We start from the raw sequence: 21408 nt of genomic DNA, 5'->3' as shown, positions 1-21408 counted from the left end.
GTTTCACTCCTCCCCTAACTCCTTCACCATGTACTTAACCATGCTGACCTTCCTTCACCCAAGTTTGAAATTCCTTCTTTTTTCCCCAAAAGAGGCCTGTTTATGTTGTTGAATTACTCATAAAACTGGAGCCTCTTCTAGACTATGCTAAACCTAGTCGAAATCAAAGCTTTCATAATAACTGACTATAACAAAACTATAAATGCAAAATCTCTATGACTCCTCATGAGATTTCACACTTAACTCTCTTCTCCATGCTTGTTTTTTCCCCCTAGCATGAGTTTTTCCAGGTCTGGTGTCACAATAGCTATGCACTTATATGCACAATTGCTCTGTTCTTTCTGGAAAATAATTTTCTTGTAATGAGCTATAACCTTTGTATAATCACAGAGATTTCTGGGGCTGATTACAATATGTATGCCCCGTCTGCTGCTGAGCATTATCCAGTGCCTCATTATCTCCAAAATGACCAGTTGAAGGTCTCTGTTAATTTACATCTGCCAGGAAAGTTAATCTGACAAGGGTGAATCAATGCTCTGATTATGATTTGACAAATAATTAATTAGGAATCATCTTAATACTAAGTCTATTTAGAGGAGTAATACTACTGTATTTTCTTCTTGGGGCTAGGACCTCACTAGTCACACTTTTATATTTCAAATAAACATGCTATATGAGTTTCTTCTCATGGAATGGGCCCTAGACCCAAACAGAAAATTATTTGAATACTCAAGAATCATTTCTTTTGCCATTGCATCAAAAGGCAAGTCTTCTTAGGTCAGTTATTTTTGCATCTTGCAGGGATCATAACTAGATGATATTGACCATTTTTCCTTCTGATATTCACCAGAGAAGACTGCTCAAACATGGTTTAAGGCAGCAGAAAGGATTTCACATCCAGCCTGAAAATATATAGGGTGATTTGGATCCCAGTGTAGCATGGAGATTTTATCAGGATGAGTCTTAAGTAAAAAAAAAAAAAAGTGTTCTGTGTTAACATACATCAGAAAACAAGAATAATTAGCCAGAAGTGGCAATATAGAAGCCAAAAGCAAGTCTGCTACACTTAGAAACTTTCTGCAAATGTGTGCATTGGTGGATTACATCTTTACTTGCATTTCTGTCAGGTGGTGCAGTCTGTCTGTTGAGCTTCACAAACTGAATGCCATTCCTGCCATGCAGTCAGTTGTGCTAAGGTCTAGAGGTCTACTAAAATCTGGAGCACTGGTACATTCACCACTAGTCTTAGTGAATGTGTTAAATCATGAACTATTTTAGATTATGATGCAGGCTCCATACTTATTCCAATCAGAATGAGAATTATCAGCCTAGCCAGTGCTGATACAGTGTAACTAGACAAGGGGACCAATTATTCCCAACCATGATAAGATTATTTCTAATTATTCCTGATTTGTTAACAAAGAGACAACAGGTTTTCCCCAAAACCATACATACTTTGTTTTATTTTATGAGCACTCTAGGCTCTCCAATTTTATAGAACAATTTCTGCAAAGGAATCTGCTTATTTTAATTCAGAACCAGGAACTTTAAATGCCTCTAAGTCTTGATCAACCTACCTACTTAGTTTTCAAAGTATTAGAAGATTCATTTAGTCGAACCATTAGTACATGTCCACCAAGTGTTCTCAGAGGCTGAATAATATTGCTTTTATACATATGAACTAACCCATTAGGTTAAATAGCAGCTATCAGAATAAGGGAAAGTGTAGGTTAAAAGTTTTGGATCTAAGATATTTTGCCCCTTGTAAGTATCCTAATGTTGATGAAAGCTTCCCACAGTCACTATAAGTATTGTCAGTAAATAAGCTGACAGTTGGTTTAGTGCATATCCCTATGTGTTATGCAGCCATGTGTCTAAGTATAACCAACAATCCTGGCTGATTTTTCCCTGGGAATGATTAACTCTATCCCAAGGGTCCCTTCCCTCAGGATAGAGTCTGACTGCTTAGGTTATTCCTATTTCCCAATGTCCAAAATCTTTTTAAATCATTTTTTTTTTAGGAATCTCATTTTTCAAAGGCAACTTTCTTTTATCTGGCAGCTAGGGGATCAGGCCACAGGGTGCCCATGAAATCATAAACTCTGTATTTATGCCTAAAAAGACAAAGTCCAGCATCCTTCCATTCTCCAATATAACCAAATACTTAAAGTAGGGATCAACAAGAAAAGGCCAAGATGGGATGTAGGTTGATGGTCTGTAGTCACACTAGCTAATACCTTTGAGTATTAGTTTTCCTCAGTTTCAAGTCCATACCTGATAATGGTGAGGTGAGGTTCTTGACCTTGTGTTTATATCCATAGTTTAAAACACAAGACTCAGTAAGAGGTACAGGGGCAGGGATTGGAGGAGGCTAGGTCCAATGGAATGTTAGTAGCTGTGGGTCTATAGTCCAGAGACACTCCATTTAAGAGACACATCTGTGCGTTCCACTTTTTATCTGGGTGTGTGCATCTATGGTGTAAGAAGACATGCACCACTATAGGAGTTGAGAGAAACATATTGTAGGGTCCTTTCCATGTTTCTTCCAGTGTCCCTTTGGCTACTCACTTGACAAAGAGGGATTCACTGGATGTAAACATGGGGAATTTGCTGGCTGACTCAGGGGTTGCCTGGGTCTCTCAGATAGTTCATTGAATAGCATGTACAAAGAACTGGAGGGTCTTTGGTTGAAAAAGGCAAGGTTAGAGAGATTTTTTTTCCAGCAGCTTGTCTCTAAGGCTGGGAAGTAGGTGGGGAATTCTCCCAAATATAATCTAATAGAGGGTTAATCACTTACAATATGGTGTTCAGGGAACTGAGGCAAAGTAACGGAAGGAAGCCTATTCATCTTTCTCTGGACTCTAATGACAGTTTTGCTAGAGTTTCCATTGATCTCCTGTTCATTCTTTCTATCAGCCAAGAACTCTGAGGTTTAGCTATACAATGAAGTTTTTACTCTATGTCTAAAGTTACAGTTAATAATAGAGAAGGTTTTGGCTATGAAAATCAGGCTACTGATGGATCATTTTGCTAGAAAGAGGAAAATCAGAGCACCCCTCTTGCATGAGTTTTTTAGGTACTACTTGAATACTTTCAGTCTACTTGGGAAAACTTCTACCCATCCAAAAAAGTAACTTTAAGAAAGTAGCAAGTATTTTTATCCTCCCACAGCAGGACAGATCTTGGTTGATGTCTGCCACAGCCATATCTGATGGTAAGAACAAAAGTCATAAACCCAGAATAGCTGATTGTCAAAGATCCAGCAAAGATGAGCTGCATGATGACCCCACACCACCTTTGGTTTTCATCTCTACCTGTTGCATACTTGCCTCACTTTAATACTAGTACAATTTTGGTATATTAGATTTATGGAAAATTTATTTTGAATCATTTATGCCTTGTCCCAGGTGTAATGCTTCTAAGCTTCTCTGGGACAGTCCTAAACATAATACTCTCCCCTTCCAGGAAGATATCCCTATCTACTTGAAGGTCTTCCTTGTAGCTTAGAAGTGGTGACACATATAAGGAAGCCAGAGATCTCTTTATGAAGTTAGGCTGGGGGATATCTTTTTGTACACTGTGAATATATGGTTTGTATCATCAGAGCATCGATAGGCACAACTGGTCTTAGAGTTATCTGTCAGACAGTGAGATCAACTGCCTGGTAATGGAACACAGCATGTTCTACAGAAAGCCACATAGCCCCTATGAGGGCCAAGATTATTTTATGTCCTTTTTCCCAGCATTGAGAAGCCCTCGTTATCTATAGATCATACAGTTGACATACTAAGTTGTCAAAGTACACCAACTAATGGTCCATGTATGTAATAGTAGACTATATTTTCCCTATTTGAGATCCTAGATAAGATCAATCAGTACTTCTCACTAGAAAGAGGTACAGGGTTGGGGAAAAATTAAAGTAAGTAATGCGTCTTCCAAGAACCTAGTTTCATCTTTCATCTGGTGACAATCATGCATGAGCACCTGAAGGTCACCACCAGGCAAGAGGATAGCGGGATTGATGACAAACTAGACTCAAGGTGGAGCCAGGAGTAGGGTCTTGCACTGGGCCACAGAGTCAGTAAACAATTGGTGTTATTTCATTCCTCAGAAGACCTCATCTGCAGTTGATGCTTTGAATATCAGATTCTGACACCATTCACTCATTTGCTTTATTTTAACAAGCTAGCAGTAGTCTCCACAAATCTTTGACAGGTGTGCCATTTTGTGGTGATAGGATCAAATCATTTGGACATATGTGACACAGGGAATTTTCATGACCTCAATGCTTGGGTAAAGTCCCCTTTGTCTTTTGTGTCATGGACAGACAGATGAAAAGGTTTTGTGGCATCTGGAAGTCTCAGGGCTGGAGCTAAATTCAGAGCACTTTTTAAAGCCTTGAGTGCCTTTTGTTTAGTCTCAGTCAAAATTAAGGGCTTTGTTTCCCTGCTTTGTACTTGTATATGGAGGCATTCTTATTTCCACAAACTCTGCTATCCAGAGGCCAACATACTCGGTTGCACCTAGGAATTCTAGAACCTTTCCCTTAGCCTTTAGAGTTGGAATCCGAAGGATGGCAGCAATCCTGCTGAGATACTCTGCATTTCCTTCCCTTCTGCTTATAGCCAAGAGAAGTAGGATTAGACAAATTTGGCCTTTTTTAGATGACATTATGTATCCCAAAAGCTGTAACTCTTGTAATAGTCACTCAATGGTCCTTTTATAAATTATTTTCCCAGGAACCCTATAAAGGAATGGCAGGAGGTTAGCATTTAGTGTCTCCTCAAACAGGGTTGGAGACTTTTTAAATCCTTGGTACAGCCTGATCCAGTTAAGCTTCCCTTTATAGACCTCCCTCTGGGTCTGTCTATTTAAAAGCAAAGATGGGTTGACTTACCTCTGCCAATATGAGGCTGAAAAATACATCTTTCAGGACCAGGAGAGTATACACCTTTTTCTCTGTAGGAAGCAAACTCAGGAAAATCATATGTTCTAGGTTTCTTTACAGGCAGGAGAGGAGTATTCCAGGGTGACTGACAGGACACCAGTATGCCTGTCTATTCTCATCATTCAATATGGGCTTTAACTTTCCCTTTTGCTTCCAAGGACATTATATATCGTTTAGTCTGGACAGAGCTAACTGAAGCAATTGTTCGAACAATCATAGGAACTTGGTGTTGGGTCAGTCCTGTAGGACTGGTTTTAGTTTCCTCTGGCAGAAGGCAAGACACCAAAATTATGCTTGATTTCTATAAGTCTGTATGGCATCATTAGAGAAGGTGGCATTGACTTTCAGTTTATGCAAAAGGTCTTTTCCCACTCAGTTCCTTCTTGTTAAATACAGGATAAATTACCTCCAGCAACTAGAACCTAAGTATACCTTAATATTAAAAATTTTATAACTTTTTCCTAATATCTGATGCCAGCTGGGAGACAAAAGTAATCTTTTTAGAAGCTGTCTGTCATCACTGAAAAAGTACCCAGCAAAAGTTATATAAAGCTCTTTGGTCAATGTTGGACAGAATGGTGAATCTGTTCTGTCCATGCTGTGTCCTTCTGGCAGAAATTCCCCTGACCAGCATCACAGGGGTTTTTAAACCTTTATTTAATTTTTTAGGGAGAATTGTTGGTATAGACAAATTTCTAAGTGGTCTTATTAAATGAAAAAAACAAAAACAAAAACAAAACAAACAAACACAGGACCAGATATAAGTGTGAAAAATAAGGGTGAAAATCTGACAGAGATCAGAGGAATTGGAACCACCACCAGGTAACCTTACCTTACCATGCTACAGCTTTCACAGTGCCTTACTTCCTGTCTATTCATGCTTTTATTGCCTTGCTTTTCTGCCCTCTCATCTGTTCTTAGCTCAGCTTCCTCACTTCCTTGTGTACAGACCTCCAGGTCCCTATGGTTGGTACTGGTATTAAAGGCCTGTGTCACCATGCTTGGCTCTGTTCCCTAGTGTGGCCTTGAACACACAGACCCCCTGCCTGCCAAGTGATAGGACTAAGGGCATGTGCTAACATTGCATGACTTCTGTTTTTACTAATAGTGGCTGACCTTTATTCTCTGATCCTCAGATAAATTTTATTGGGGGACACAGAAAAATTATCACCACATGTGGGTTTAGAGTTTTTAAGTTATTTGGATTTTTTATTAATAAGAAGATATAAATCATGAGGGGAAATGAGAAGAAATTTCTCTTTTCCTTCAGGCTCAGTGCAGAGGAATTTTTCCATCTGCAGGACTGCTTAGAGCAGATTAAGAGTTGAGGGAATGTTCCCCTGGTAGAACAACTCCTCCTCCCTTGTGTTCATTCTGCTTAGATGCAGGAGACCCTGTATGGGAGGCCTGAATCCTTGCTATCCCCAAACCTCGACCAGTCTGTACTTTAAGAAGGAATCAAACAACAAACAAAAAGAGAAAGTGCTCCTGCACCCAGAGTGGAACAGCAGGAAGCCCATGTCTTAAGCCAGTTTGGGGGATGGTGTCTTGCTGTGGGATGTTCTGTATGTCAAATGTGTTGCTCTGATTGGGTAAAATAAAGTGCTGATTGTCAAGTAGCCAGGCAGGAAGGATATGGTAGGCTGGACAAAGAGGAGGAGAATTATGGGAAGTGGAAGGCTGGGAGGGACACTGCGAGCCTCCACCATGACAAGGAAGATGTAAGGTACTGGTAAGCCACAAGCCACATGGCAAAGTATAGACACCTTATGTCCCATGATTTTGTTCTGATGTCTTGGTGGAACCTCAGGAAATGTTGTAGATATTCACCATATATCACTGCTTGGATATGAGTTTAACATAATAGAAAGTCTCTATTAGCTGGCTTACTACTATAAAGGGTGCTCAGGATCTCAGTCTTTCACTAAGACTTTATCAGGATGAGTTCTTAAGCACAAAAATCATCTTCTGAGTTTACATACTTCAGTTAACCAGAGCTATTAGCCAGAAGTGAAACTACCCGAGCAAAAAGAAAGATAGTATACTTAGAGACATTCCCAAAACAATGGACTTTGTTGGATTAGGTCTTTGTTTTCTTTTTTGAAAGCTGGTGCTCTCTACCTTCTGAGTTTTACAGGCATAATGAACCCTCCATGACTGAATCAGTTGTGTAAAGTCTGAGGGCCTACTAAGTGCTGGGCTCCTGTTACACTAGTTGAACTGTGAAAGTTATGCACTAGGGTGGAAGAGTGCAGTCCAGTACCAGCTTGATAACTCCATGGTCTATGACTCATCCATATATTGTCTTCAGCAATACCATCTTTCCATCAAGTTCAGAAAGAACAAAACAACTATTCAGAATAAAATATTTTGAATAAACATATTTATTAATACATGTAGATTTTCAAATAATTTATCTCAGCCACATTAATTCCTGACACTTCCAAATAAATCCTGCAAAATCACTCCCCTAACTTGTCTTCATGTTGTCTCTCTTAATTTGAAGACAATGTCTTGCAACAGTTTCCCTGGTCCTCTTGCTCATAAGAGTCTTACAACCCCTCTACTACAAAGTTTCCTGATTTTTAAGTATAGGAGTTTTGTGACAAACATATTGTTTTTTATTTAAGTTGTGGCATCCTATAATGATCTGTGTCTACCATATAAAGAAGTGTCTTTATACAGGGGAAAAGCTATATTATCTGTAGTTATAAGGCTAAGTTTAGGTTACAATTAGAGATTATAATAGTTTAGAAAACTATTCTTTTCCAGAGTCCATATTCAGCTGTGGACAGTTGTCTATATGTAGAAATACAGTGAAAGACATGGCTTCCTTCCTATCCCGTCATGCCTTAACTCCATTTACATAACTGACAGTTACCCAAGGCTACAAGTGTCATGATTCCACCTGTCAGAACATTTTGTTCTGCTTACTAGTGTAGTCACACATTGACCTTACAGATGGACAGGACTACTGAGGACTACTGGTGGCCTTTCATCATTGTGAGCTTGAATGACTTCTGTAACTATGGGTGTTGGTACTCAGTGAGGAGGCTTCCAGGTAAATCCAGATAGATACTTTTACCTACTGTCTGAAGTGTGTCTTTTTCTGGAAAACACAAAGGACATGGTCTGCAGCTTATATTTTTGGAGGAAGTCTCTTGGATTCTCCTAAAAATAACAATTAAAAACCAGGTTTTCAATGCCTTGCAATGGATTTTTATTATTATTTTATGATATTCTAATGAAACCTATTTTTCCAAATTTCAGACATTGACACTAAAATAAGGAATATCTCAGAAGGTAAAACTGTTTCAGGTGCAAGTGAGATTACCTGAGTTCAGATCCAGAGAAAATTCATGAGTACACCTCCTACTGTACAGAACTGTTTGTGGAGGTTGTCCTCTATCTTGTGATCATAACATTTAAAACTCAATCATTTTCACAGTGACACACACACATGCAAACAACATACACAAATGGTACCAAATCAATATAAACTCACAAAAGATAATATTGTCAGAGAATTACAACTATTCACAAATATGACTCACAATAATTCAGTGGTATTCTTTAATGAAGATATTTTCCTAAAAAGCTGTGTGTCGTAATGGAGGAATATTTACTTTATGTGTAGAAATTATACAACAAGGAACAATAAAGCAGGAAATATTATACTTTGTAAGGTCATTTTTTTTTAAATTCATGGGCAAAATTTTAATGTACCAAATACAATAGAAAGTTTAGTAAGCACTCATGGGACTGCCAATTATAAGGGTCAAACTCACATGATCTTATATCATCATATCAAAGTAACACAATAAATTGAATTCCAGGCATTTATTAAGAGATTTTCAATGTAAATTTTATATGAACACTAATATCTGAACTAGAAAATTATTGCATTAATCTGTAACTATGTGTGATCTATAATATCAAGTGTACTTTTCTTCAATTTATGCAGGTATAATTTTAAAATATACCAGTTGGTTCTGGCCGTGGTATTTGCCATTGAGGAGGTCAACAGGAACCCTCATCTTTTACCAAACATAACTCTGGGATTTGATTTTTATAATGTCCCATTCACCGAGAAAAGCATTCTTGCCAATGCTCTTATTTGGCTCACAGGCCTGAGTATTCCCATTTCTAATTATAACTGTATAAAGGAGAGAAAGTCAGCTGCTGCACTAACAGGACCATTATGGGCAAGATCCACCCATATTGCAACACCGCTTCAGCTCTACAAATTTCCACAGGTGAGGAGTTGTGTGGGAAAAAAGAGCCAGATTTCCATTGCTGACATTTCAGAGGCATGTAAAGGTATGAGGGACACTTGGATTTCTTAGCTCTTGATGACAAGTGCCCAGACAATTGAAGACAGATCTAATTTCAGTCATTTGGGAAAGAAAGAAAGGGGAGGATACTGGACAGGGGGAATTAATAAAAGTGGAGGACAGGCCAATAAATTTCTGAAAAATTCTGTGAGAGAACTTTGCCTTTAAAATCAGAAGGAACCCATCCTCATGCTGACCATTGCCATCAGTGCCTGCAGAACAGAGATGGTGATTTATGACACTGTTCTTCCTCTTGTTTGCATTTGTCTTTTTCTTCAGCTTACGGTTGGTCCTTTTGATACTATCTTGAGTGATGAAGATCAATTTCACTCTCTCTACCAGATGGCCCCCAAAAGCACATCTCTGTCTCTTGCCATGGTCTCTTTGATGCTTCATTTTGGTTGGACCTGGATTGGACTTATTGTCCCAGATGACCACAGTGGAACTCAGTTTCTGTCTGATATAAGAGAGAATGTGGTGAATAATCAAGTCTGCATAGCTTTTGTTGAAATGACTCAAAGTACCTGGAATTCATTTCCATACAAACACTGGAAAAGTTTTGGCATGGTCCAGGAATCATTGGCCAATATTATCATCATTTATGGTGACACTGATTCACTACAAGGTTTAATGAGAAATCTAGGACAACAGATTTTGATGGCAAAAGTCTGGGTCATGACCTCCCAGTGGGATGTTATTAATATGGCTGATTATTTCTTGCTAGATTCACTCCATGGAAGTCTCATTTTTTCACAACACCATGAACAGGTGGCTGAATTTAAAAATTTTATCCAAACAGTTAATCCTTATAAATACCCAGAAGATAATTACCTTCCCAAATTGTGGTTTTTGTTCTTCAAGTGCTCATTTTCAGAGCTGGATTGTCAACTTTTGGAGAGCTGCCAACCCAATGCTTCCTTGGAATTTCTGCCTAGATACATTTTTGATATGTCAATGAATGAAGACAGCTACAATACATACAAGGCTGTTTATACTGTGGCCCACAGTCTCCATGAGATGAGTCTTCAGAAAGAACAAATGCAACCATTAGGGGGTGGGGAAAGAATGGTGTTCTATCCCTGGCAGGTAATATCCCTTCCACTGTACTAGACTATCAACAATGTGATATTTTCTGCATCTTCAGAGGCACCAAATTAGGTATTACGTATTTTAGCAATATATATATATATATATCTCCACAGGAAAATCTTCTCTCAGTGCTGATCTTTGAGGAATAGGGTACGAGTGGCAAGGTGGAAATGATTTTACTAAATATAAAATCTGTGTCACAAATAGCTGCACAATCTTCTCAAGTTAATTGATTACATTAGAAAACTAAAATTCTATTAGTAAGTTAAACAATGACAGCTCATCCTAAGTTATTAGTACATAAGTGATTTCTTTTAACTACCATTTAGTCATCAGTACCCACATTTTACTCACTGTACTTTGGGACACACCCTACATATAAATGGGTACAGCTTTGTTTTAAAAAATAATTGAGATTTACTTCAACCAATACTCTCTGATTCCTTCCTTCAGTATGTTTAGAAGATTTTCCTGAGGCTGACTGTCCTTCAGAAGTATGGCATCCCATTAATTTAGGTTACTATGGCTCAGCCATAGTGAAACCTACATTAATGTTATGTTCTACAACAGAGATTATGAACAATGAGAGTAATTCTATAATCCATTTTTATCAACATGTGACCTACTTTAAAATATGTTCTTGCTTCACTTTCAGCTTCATCCTTTCTTGAGGAATATCCATGTGGGAGCCAACATGGCTTTGGAATGGAAACAGAAGTCAGATGGTAAGTATGATATTCTCAACTTTTGGAATTTTCCAAAAGGTCTTGGACAAAAAGTGAAAGTAGGAGTTTTTTCACCCAGTGCTCCCCAGGGGAAACAGTTGTCTTTGTCTGAACAGATGATGAGATGGCCAGAAAAATATTCAGAGGTGAGGTTATATATTATCTCAATTAATTATCCTTATCATTACAACAAATATATCCCCCATTATAACAACTCCTGATTTGATATTAAAGCCTATTACTATATAACTACCAGTAGAGAAAGACAAAAAATAACTACTACAAGACAATGTTCTATCATCCCCTGATAATTAAAATATAAGTTTTTAGCTGTAAATGTCTGTTAATATTCAGTCATCCATGGGTTAGATTTTTGTTAATGTTACACAAATTAAGTACACTTGAGAAGTGGTATGCATAATCCTCATAATGTCTCACAGGGAACTCAGATATAGAACATTTCTACATCCATAGCACAAAACTGAGTAAGTTATCTTTTCTTGCTATGATTAAACACCATTACCAAAAGTGACATTTGGAAAAAAGAGTTTATTTGACTTATTGTTCTGGAGTTACAAGGGATCCTTTATGGTCCAGAGGCACGCCAGTGTGTGGCATCCATGGAAAGATGGGAAGGAACCTGAAAGGAAGTGTCTCAGACCACACATTGTAAGCAGAAAGTGAAACTAGAAGTGGGGTGAGGCACATACATGTTCAAAATCCTCCAATCCTGAAATAATTCTACCAATAAGCCTTCACATCTTAAAGTTGCAATAACTCTTTAGATCACACCACCATTGAGGAAATGTGTTGTCACATATCTGTCCATGTAGTTGCTGCTTTTCCTTCAAACCAATGTACATGTCTCCATTAGAAGTCTTTCACTATATCTAAAATTGAGTAGGTCATTTCTATTTCATGCTTAAAAGATACAGACCATAATCAGTTATTGTCTTTCCCCTATCTCTTGAAAGGGAAAATACTAGGGTGTGCATGTGTGTGCGTGTGTGTGTGTTTCTCTCCTGTTCTACTACTGCAAATAAAGGCGTACCTAATATAACTTAAGAAAGTGTTTCTGTGGATGACAGCATGAGGATTCAGCCTTTATCTTTTGAAATATATTGCGTTAGGACATGAGGTGACTGATGACTTCATATCCTCAGTAATCCATCTGGAAAGACCACTTGACCCTCTAGGTCATATCTTCACTGACCTACATGCATGAAACTTGTTCCTACCTCAGTAAGCTACAATCTGTCTGTTACTATGATAATTCTCAGACCAACCTTGCATAGGACACAGATGCTCAAAATAATTTTCCACATTTATAAAAATAAAACCTGCAAGTTAATTAAGTTATATTGAAAAACAATTTTTATTGTGGTTTTCAAAAAACCCTTAGGATTTGTTAACTTTGCTCCTATTTTTCTCAGATTCCTCATTCTGTGTGCAGTAAGAGCTGTGGGCCTGGATTCAGGAAAATTTCCCTTGAGGGCAAGGCTGTTTGCTGCTATGATTGCACTCCTTGTGCACACAATGAGATTTCCAATGAGATAGGTAAGCAGAAATCTACAGAAATGGTTCCTCATTTCTACAGGCTTCTGCATTATCTAAAAACCTGAAAAATATCTAGAGAGAAGTCAGAAAAATTTATTCCTTCTCTTATTTATGATATGAAATGGACATCACCATGTCTTGACATAGTGCAGATAGGCATAGAAATGTGTAATTGATTTATGTTTGTGATCAACTCCATATATTGTTTGTTACAGGAAACACCTTTCCTCTGTAATGCACAACATGCTTTTTCCCCCATATATTTTAACACATGTTAATAAAGTAGCAAACTTGGATGTTTTACTAACTGTATTTCAATAATGATTTGGACTCACCTAAGTCTAGGATAGGTTATTGACATAATGATTCTTCCTAGCAAGCTTTTTCATACAGAACAGAAGATTAGAAATTTGTGTTTGATACACCCAATATATAATTTTTGACAGTAAAGTGTAACCAAAATTTCAATTTTCTTTGTGAGTATGATTATGTCTTTTTTTCTTTTCCAACTTTGAGAAATGGTATGTGAAACAATATCCTCAAGACAGTTTATATAATCTGTTATGGAGAGCTGTACCAAGACCTAAGAACTGCAATGGAATATAGAATCTCCATTTTGAATAAGAGGTCATGAACCTGTTCACAGCATATTACACTGGGAATAAAATTTTTTTAAAAGCTGGTTTTTCCATATGCAATAAGAAATTTGTGACCAGGGTTATATCAATTTTGAAGTTTTAAATAATTTTTATTCTTTGAGAATTTCATACTCTGTATTTTGATCATATTCACACCCTCTGAAATCTTCCACTTTTCTTCCTATCTAACTTCTCTCTCTTAAAAAAAATAAGAAGACTCATTGAATTCAGTTTTTGCTACCCCAATACCTTTTGGCGCAGGACTACTTGTTGAGTATGGACTAATTACCAATGGCCACACTCTTAAAGACTGAGTCTTCCCTCTCTTCGATGTACTCTCAGAGTTCAGCCTGGTGCTTGATTGTGGATCTCTGGATCTTCTTCCATCAGTTACCACATGAAGGCTCAATGATGACAGTTAGGGTATTCACAAATCTAATTTCTGGGATAGACCTGTTCAGGCATCTTTTCCACTATTGGTTAGTCTAATCTAGGGTTATCCAGGAATTTTCCTAACACCTGGTTTCTTCCTAACCTCATACTATCTTCTTCTATCAAGAAATCTCATCCACTGCTCTCCAAGAGGGGTTGTATGAGCAAGGGAGGTCAAGATAATGATGGGGAAATCTGCAGAGACAACTGAACCAAGTTGGTAGGAACTCACAAACATTAGACTAACAGCTGTGGAGCCTTCATGGGATTGGACTGGGTCCTCAGCATATGGGAGACAGTTGTGTAACTGGGTCTGTTTTAGGAGCACCTAGAAGTGGGAACTGGATCTATACCTCATGTATGAACTGGCTTTCTGGAGCCTATTACCTCTGGTGGACTGCCTTGCTCAGCTTTTATGCAGGAGGGAGAGACACTGTCCTTCCCCAACTGAATGTCTCAACAAAATGCTGATTTCCTATGGGAGCCTTTGCCCTATGGGAGGGGAGGCCTGGGGTAAAGCAGAAGGATGGATGGACAGGATATCTATGGTTAGTACGTAAAATGAATAAAACATTTCTTAAATAAAATAAGGGAAAAAAGAATCTAGATAATCCCCCACTACATAAAGAAGTTAATCAAAAAATAAAAATAAATAAAAACATTGAGTTTTCCTGTTACATTAGCTATGAGGTCAAATAGCTTCTCAGTTAAGGGTAGGATCTCATGCCAACATTTTATGCATGATGATATTAAGTTTGGCCTTAGTTTTCACATGTTGTATGCATAATATCATGCCTAGAATTTATATATTCACTGTCTTCCTGTGTCTGAATTTTATCTTTCCTTGCAGTATTTCATGACCTCTGACTTATAGTCTTTCTGTATCTTTTTCCATGGATTTCTCACATAGAGATATAGTAGACTCTGCCCTCAAACTGTTAGTCATAAGAAACACTCTTTACTGAACATCTGTGTACACACAACTCATATGTATACATATATTTTTCAATAAAATGTGTGTATTTATATAGGAATGTATGTGTGTATATATATATACATATATATATATATGTATATATATATATGTATGTGTGTGTGTATGTATAATATTAGAAATGCTTCACTTACCCAAAGTCTTTCATAGTTCCTAATTAATACATACACATGACAAAATTATGTAGCTCAATTATGTTAGACTCCTGAAGCTGAAATTGCTGATTTAACATACAAAAAGTTTACAGTAGCTTAAAATAGATTATATATATATATATGTATATACATATTATATATATGTATATATATAAGTTTTATTGTGTTTATTATCTACCTTTAGTAAAGGATGGAATTATATATGTCAGTCATTTAGTATAAAGTTGAAAAGCAAAAGAAAATAAATATCTACACATAAAAGAAAAGGAAGTAACAGAGCATGACATCATACCTTGAAATTAGGTCCCGAGAACAGATATATCAATGAGTAACAGTACCTCAAGGAAACAACATTTACAAGATATATAGAAATAAGTTTTTTTTTAAAAGATTTATTTATTTATTTATTATGTACACATAAGAAGGTGCCAGATCTCATTACAGATGGTTGTGAGCCACCTTGTGGGTGCTGGGAATTAAAGTCAGGACCTTTGAAAGAGCAGTTGGTGCTCTTAACCTCTGAGCCATCTCTCCAGCCCCATAGAAATAAGTTTTATTCTACTAAATTGAATTGTATTATCTGTTAATAAATTTTATCAACAAAATAAAATTGAAAGTCTGGTGATAAGTTTTTAAAAATACTCAGGAAAAATAAAGTGAAAATCTGGCACACGTAAATCATTGTTCATGTACTTTAAATTCAAGAGGAACATTACAAATTTCCAAGAGCAGAATATTACAGGATTGTAATTTTTAATTTTTAAGGTATTTTATTTCACATCTTAAAACTGTTTCAATAGGTCTGACCTTTCCCCAATAGGAATAAGAACTGTTGTTTGTGAACTATTCAAGCATTTAACAATGTAGTAATACCTATTCATTAAAGCTTCAATGGAGAATAGTCCAGGTATTTTATAAAGATAAGAAAATTAAGAACTCATGCTTAAAAACACCATTTTATGAAAATAATTTCAAAGGGAACTCTTCCTCTTTTGCAGTACTCATAATGTTGATATAACTTATGATGTGGTATCAGAAATGAAGTAGGGTTATGTATTATTGTAACTCAGAATTCTAATGACTTCCAAAAGAGATGCACCAATAGCACAAGAGGCAGTGAAAGTTCATAAGAGATAAAAAGTGAAAGGTGCATTAGATTTATATCATTATAAAGAAGATGAGTTGTAACAGAATCTAGTGGAAATTGATGACTACTACCCAAAGAGGGACAGCACTTTTCTTTACTGTGAAATGTCACTCATATTTATGGAAGTCCTCCCACAAAATGTATATAGCATCACTGAATAGGCTCATTGTATATTAATATCTCAATAGGAGAAAAAGTGAGCACACTATGTTGTGAGGGAAAAGTGGGAGAAGGTAAGAACTGGATCAGGAGGAAAGAGAGCTTAGTTGTATTTAAACAAGTTATATATACATATAAATAATAACTGAAATATTTAATAAAGAAGATGGGTGGTATAAATAAGAAATTATTCGCCACAGAGTTTGCATTTCTTGGTACTTGAGAAAAAGTAAAGTAATATAGGTAATAGTCGTGTCAAGACACACAGAGAAATGGCTTGGAAAAAAATGAATGCCTCCAGCTTGGAATAAAGATGATTTTCATTTCTGATCAGATGTGCATCATTGCATGAGGTGTCCAGAAAGTCATTATGCAAACACAGAGAAGACACACTGCCTCCAGAAAGCTGTGAGTTTTCTTGACCTTAAAGACCCCTTGGGGATGTCTCTCACAACCATAGCTGTGTCCTTCTCTCTCCTCACAGTTGTGGTTCTTGGACTCTTTTTGAAGCACAGAGACACTCCAATTGTCAAGGCTAATAATAGGACCCTCAGCTACATGTTGCTCATCTCACTCAATGTCTGTTTCCTCTGTGCCTTGCTCTTCATTGGCCGGCCCAATATTACCACCTGTATCCTACAGCAGATCATTTTTGGAGGTGCTTTCACTGTGGCTCTTGCCACTGTGTTGGCCAAAGCTATCACTGTGGTTATTGCCTTCAAAGTCACTTTCCCAAGGAGAGTGGTGAGGTGGTTAATAATATCAAAGACCCCAAACTTTATTATCCCCATATGTACTCTAGTCCACCTTGTCCTCTGTGGAATCTGGCTAGGGACTTCTCCTCCATTCCTTGACCAAGATTATTATGCTGAACATGAAAATATCATAATTATATGCAACAAGGGCTCAGATTTTGCCTTCCATGGAGTCCTGGGATACCTCTGCACCTTGGCACTTGGGAGCTTTACTATGGCATTCGTGTCCTGGAATCTGCCCGATACATTCAATGAAGCCAAGTTCCTGTCATTCAGCATGCTGGTGTTATTCTGTGTCTGGGTCACATTCCTCCCTGTCTACCACAGCACCAAGGGGAAGGTCATGGTGGCTATGGAAGCCCTTTCCATCTTGGCTTCTAGTGCAGCCTTATTTGGCTTCATTTTTGCCCCAAAGTGCTATATTATCTTAATAAGGCCAGAGAAGAATTCACTTCATCATATCAGGAACAGACTACACTCTAGAAGGAATACCTTTCTCGTAACCTAGTTCAAAACTAAACATACTTCTTTTTTTAAGAGATGAATTGCAAAGATGAAGACCAATTGATCTCTATTGCAAATGTGCTATGCAATAATAGTGTGGGTTTGATTCTCTGGGCTGTTCTTTGTTCATCCACTTGTATTCGAGACTCCTTATACTGGAGTCATTGAAAATTTTCAGGCATAAAATCCAGGTTAGATTTTGATATGAGCAGGACCTCATTATTTATCTGTCCTTTCCTGAGACCTTCTGCAAAGACCATGATATTTTGAATTAATGGAGATCTTCCTATATCTGTCCCTACTCTTCTGGGATTAAAGATGGCCAGCCCCACACCTGGCTCATAATGTCAGTCAATCAGAACAAGTATCTAGGACTAACTATATGGACCCTTAATTTATACTGTGATAACATATTTTAAGACTAGCTGACTACTGCCACTTCTCTTTAAACATAGGCATTCACATGCCTTTCATCTGAATGCTTCTTCTAATTAACTTCTTTTCCTTGAATTGGTATGTATTGTTCATTTAAAATCATGAGTTGGTTATAATTTACAATCTTATAATTACATTTTCCCATATATGAGTGAGTGTGTGCATATATATGTGTATATATATTCACACATACGAATTGTATAAATTTCACATTATAATTTAAATTTTATGTATAGGCTATATATGTATACAATATAAATGATATACTATGTAGTTATATTATGTATCTATCTATATTCCTACAAACCTTTATCCATGAGGGTGGATTTGATCATCCTTCTGCCCAGTTTAGAATATACACTGTCTGGACTAGTAACCAGGAATACCAGGGATTGTGTAGTCTATGGCCCAGGTAACCTGAGATTCAAAGGTGCCCTTTGAGGTCAGACATCCCAAATGGAAGCCATTCACTTCACAGAGCAATCAGAGGTGATTCTTGATCATAGGATAACCATATTATGGGCTTATTTATAGGAGGGAAAAGCATGTCAAAATTTAATAAAACACAGCTTAAAGGAGTATCAGGCTTCTTAGTCCTCTTGTCAATCTTTTCTGTCCATCCAGTGGAACCAATCCCAGATCATAGAAGATTTACAATAAAGAAACAGAAGAGACACACAAAACACAGAACAAGATACCAGTGATCAAGAAATAGCCTCAAAAAAGAAAGAAAGAAAGAAGGCAGGAAGGAAGGGAGGAAAGAAAGAAGGAAATAAATAAATAAAGGCAAAACAAACAACAACAGCAGAAAACAGATGGGCAGAGCGACAATCAATTTAACCTTGAACAGGGGTCCAGATAATTTATCAGGTACCCTTCTGTCTCCAGGCATGATCCCATTAAAACTAATACTGGATGTCATAGGAGGGTAGGCCTTCTTATAACTTAATGGTAGAAGCCTCCTCAGGGAGAAATTTGTTGGTTGATTTTTTTTCCTCTGCCCTTCACCTCAGTAGTCTGTCGAACCAAGAGTTCATTTGAAGTCCCTGGGACTTTGTCAAGGTGTGCCCCTTGAAAGAAAGTAGTTTTTAAGTGCTAGAGAATGGGAGGAAAACAATCCCCAAGACTGGTGTGGAGTTTAGTCTCACTGGGGCCTATAAGATATTTAATCCCACAAAGCAAGAATGAAAACCACCACCCAAATTAAATCAACTAAGCAAGATTTATTTACTATACATAGGACTTACTCTCCAAAGTGAGAATTAATAGTAGAGTGTGGGTTAACACTTCAGACCTCCTTTTATCTGAAAATTGAGTAAACTGGGTATTTTGTAACACAAAGATTTGGTAATTGAATTTTACAGAAGCAGATAACAGAATAGATTACCTGAGAGATCAACTTGGTAGTATATGACAAAGTTCCTGGACAGAGCTCCTTATCATATCAGGATGAAATACATGTGGCTTAACCTCACTCCAAAAACAGAACATCTTCAGATGCCTTGACAGAATACCTTATCTTTTTAGAGTAGAGTAGGTGTAAGTAAAAATTGCATTTTACTGTAAACAGAAACAACTTATTCTGACCTTGTAACAAAATTTCTTCTTACCATAACATGGAATCAGGCTGGTCTACTAGAAATTCAGGCTGAAAGATTGTGAAACCCAGGAACAGCATTGAATGTGGATGTGTTACAGAGGGAAAGATAAATATCACCTCCTGTTTAGCAGGCTCTGGAATTTTCTCAGTATTTAGACCAAATTTTTGGTGTGACAACAGATCCTAGACGGCTATGGCCCTCTTCAGTGGATACAGTGAGTTTCAAAGACATAAGACAGAGACCTAACAAAACTTTTATTAAATATTTGACTCAGGTATAAAGATCCACGGAAGGGAAAGTACAGCATACTGAGGTGGCCGGCTTACTGTTATACCAACTTGATTTTGATGGTGCCACAGCAGAGATGGAGAGTGTGTTAGGTATGATAAAAAATGGATGATTGGATTCTGATGTGTCATAAATTAGGGAATCAGACATTTACTGTCAAAGTGATTGCAGACTTCTTACAGCAGCCCTACAGAATAGTACCCCTGTTGGTCATGCCAACAAATGGGGCATTGCAAGAGATACTATTCAATGCAAAACAGGTGGATATCCACAAAGACACTACTAAGTATCCCAGATGTTGTCAGGGGAATCATTGGGAAAAAGAATGTAAATCTAAATGTGAGGCAGATGGCTGTCCATTGGCTTTCATTTTCTCACATGGAAGCCATGTCTTTCCTCAATATAATCATCACAAATGACATATCTATGAATAGGTCACAAAATAATGTTTACAGGACTATACCAATTGAATCAGTAAAGCCCTAAATTATTATCTGTTGTGAAAGAAATATGAATGGCCCCATCATGGACCATATGTTCATTCATGTGATGATTGCATCTTATTTCTGCTCAGGTACATATAAAATCTGGTCTAGGTGTCCAGTATTACCAAGGTTTGTTTTGGGATTGGTCCAGACCACCAGAGTTTCAACGAAGTTCTTTGGAGGCCATTCAACCATGAAAGAAGGCCATTCCATTTAATAAAATATTAGAGGTAATCCTTAGTGAAAGGATAATCATAATTCTCCTTTAATTAAAGATAGGTAAAGATGGTCAAAATTTCCTAAAACACAGCTTAGAATAGTCTCAAGCTTCTTAGTCTTGTTTCCCATCATTTCTGTCCCTCTAGCTTCCTCAAGAACAGACAATGGAATCAGTATAATTAATAAAAAGAAAACACACACACACACACACACACACACACACACACACACACACACACACAGAGAGAGAGAGAGAGAGAGAGAGAGAGAGAGAGAGAGAGAGAGAGAGAGAGAGACAACTAGACACTATGGACCAAGAACTAGGCTAAAATAATATAATAATATAAAAAAGGTATACAGAGGAAATTATAATTTTACCTTACACTCTGGTTCATGTACTTTATCAGGTACCTCTCTGACCCAGATAAGAACACATCAGAACTATTACCAGAAGTGGATGCCTTCATAAAACTTACTGACAGATCATCTTTGAAGAATATATCAAGAATTCATGTCAGAGTACCATATCTTCTCAGGATGAAGTACATGTGGGTAAAGCTCCATTGCAAAAACAGAGTATCTCAAGATTACTTGACAAAACACCTTAACTTTTTAGAGTACAGTATGTGAAAGTCAAAGTTGATTTTGCAGTAAATAGAAATGTTAGGGACCAAGATGTCAGGAACCAAACATGAACCATAGAAAGTACTAGCTAAACCAAAGAACAACTCATAAGCCCCTTCCCAGAGCAGTAACCAGAGGCCTCCCAAGATAAGAGAACATCCCACAGTCAGGTGCCATGACAACCGAAGATAAAGAGCATTTCAGGGTCAGGCAGCCTAGCAACAGAATATACTGCCCCTAACCAGTGACCTTAGCCGATATCTTGCAGGTGCACTATCTGCCTCACACGTCTTGCACCCCTTCCATGTTCTACACGCCC

General features: G+C 37.4%; 1 protein-coding gene across 1 annotated transcript; it reads left to right on the top strand.

Annotated features, from left to right (window-relative positions):
• The first annotated feature begins 3541 nt into the window (after positions 1-3541).
• LOC118570475 (vomeronasal type-2 receptor 116-like) lies at positions 3542-17441 on the top strand. Its single transcript, XM_036168995.1, has 6 exons — positions 3542-3549; positions 8913-9204; positions 9562-10368; positions 11027-11242; positions 12530-12653; positions 16513-17441. Exons 1-6 carry the CDS (start codon positions 3545-3547, stop codon positions 17439-17441), a joined length of 2373 nt encoding a protein of 790 aa, XP_036024888.1. The 5' UTR covers positions 3542-3544.
• The last annotated feature ends 3967 nt before the right edge of the window (positions 17442-21408 follow it).

The sequence above is a fragment of the Onychomys torridus genome, chromosome 19 (assembly GCF_903995425.1).
Source record: "Onychomys torridus chromosome 19, mOncTor1.1, whole genome shotgun sequence".
Taxonomy (NCBI): Eukaryota; Metazoa; Chordata; class Mammalia; order Rodentia; family Cricetidae; genus Onychomys; species Onychomys torridus.
Note: the sequence above shows the minus strand (reverse complement) of the source record. Positions and strands in the feature narration are given on the sequence as shown.

Bases quoted from the DNA above. Each gene is read 5' to 3' on its own strand.
- LOC118570475 (XM_036168995.1), top strand. The intron at 10,369-11,026 runs GTAATATCCCTT...CTTCACTTTCAG, and splicing joins TGGTGTTCTATCCCTGGCAG to CTTCATCCTTTCTTGAGGAA. The intron at 11,243-12,529 runs GTGAGGTTATAT...TATTTTTCTCAG, and splicing joins GGCCAGAAAAATATTCAGAG to ATTCCTCATTCTGTGTGCAG.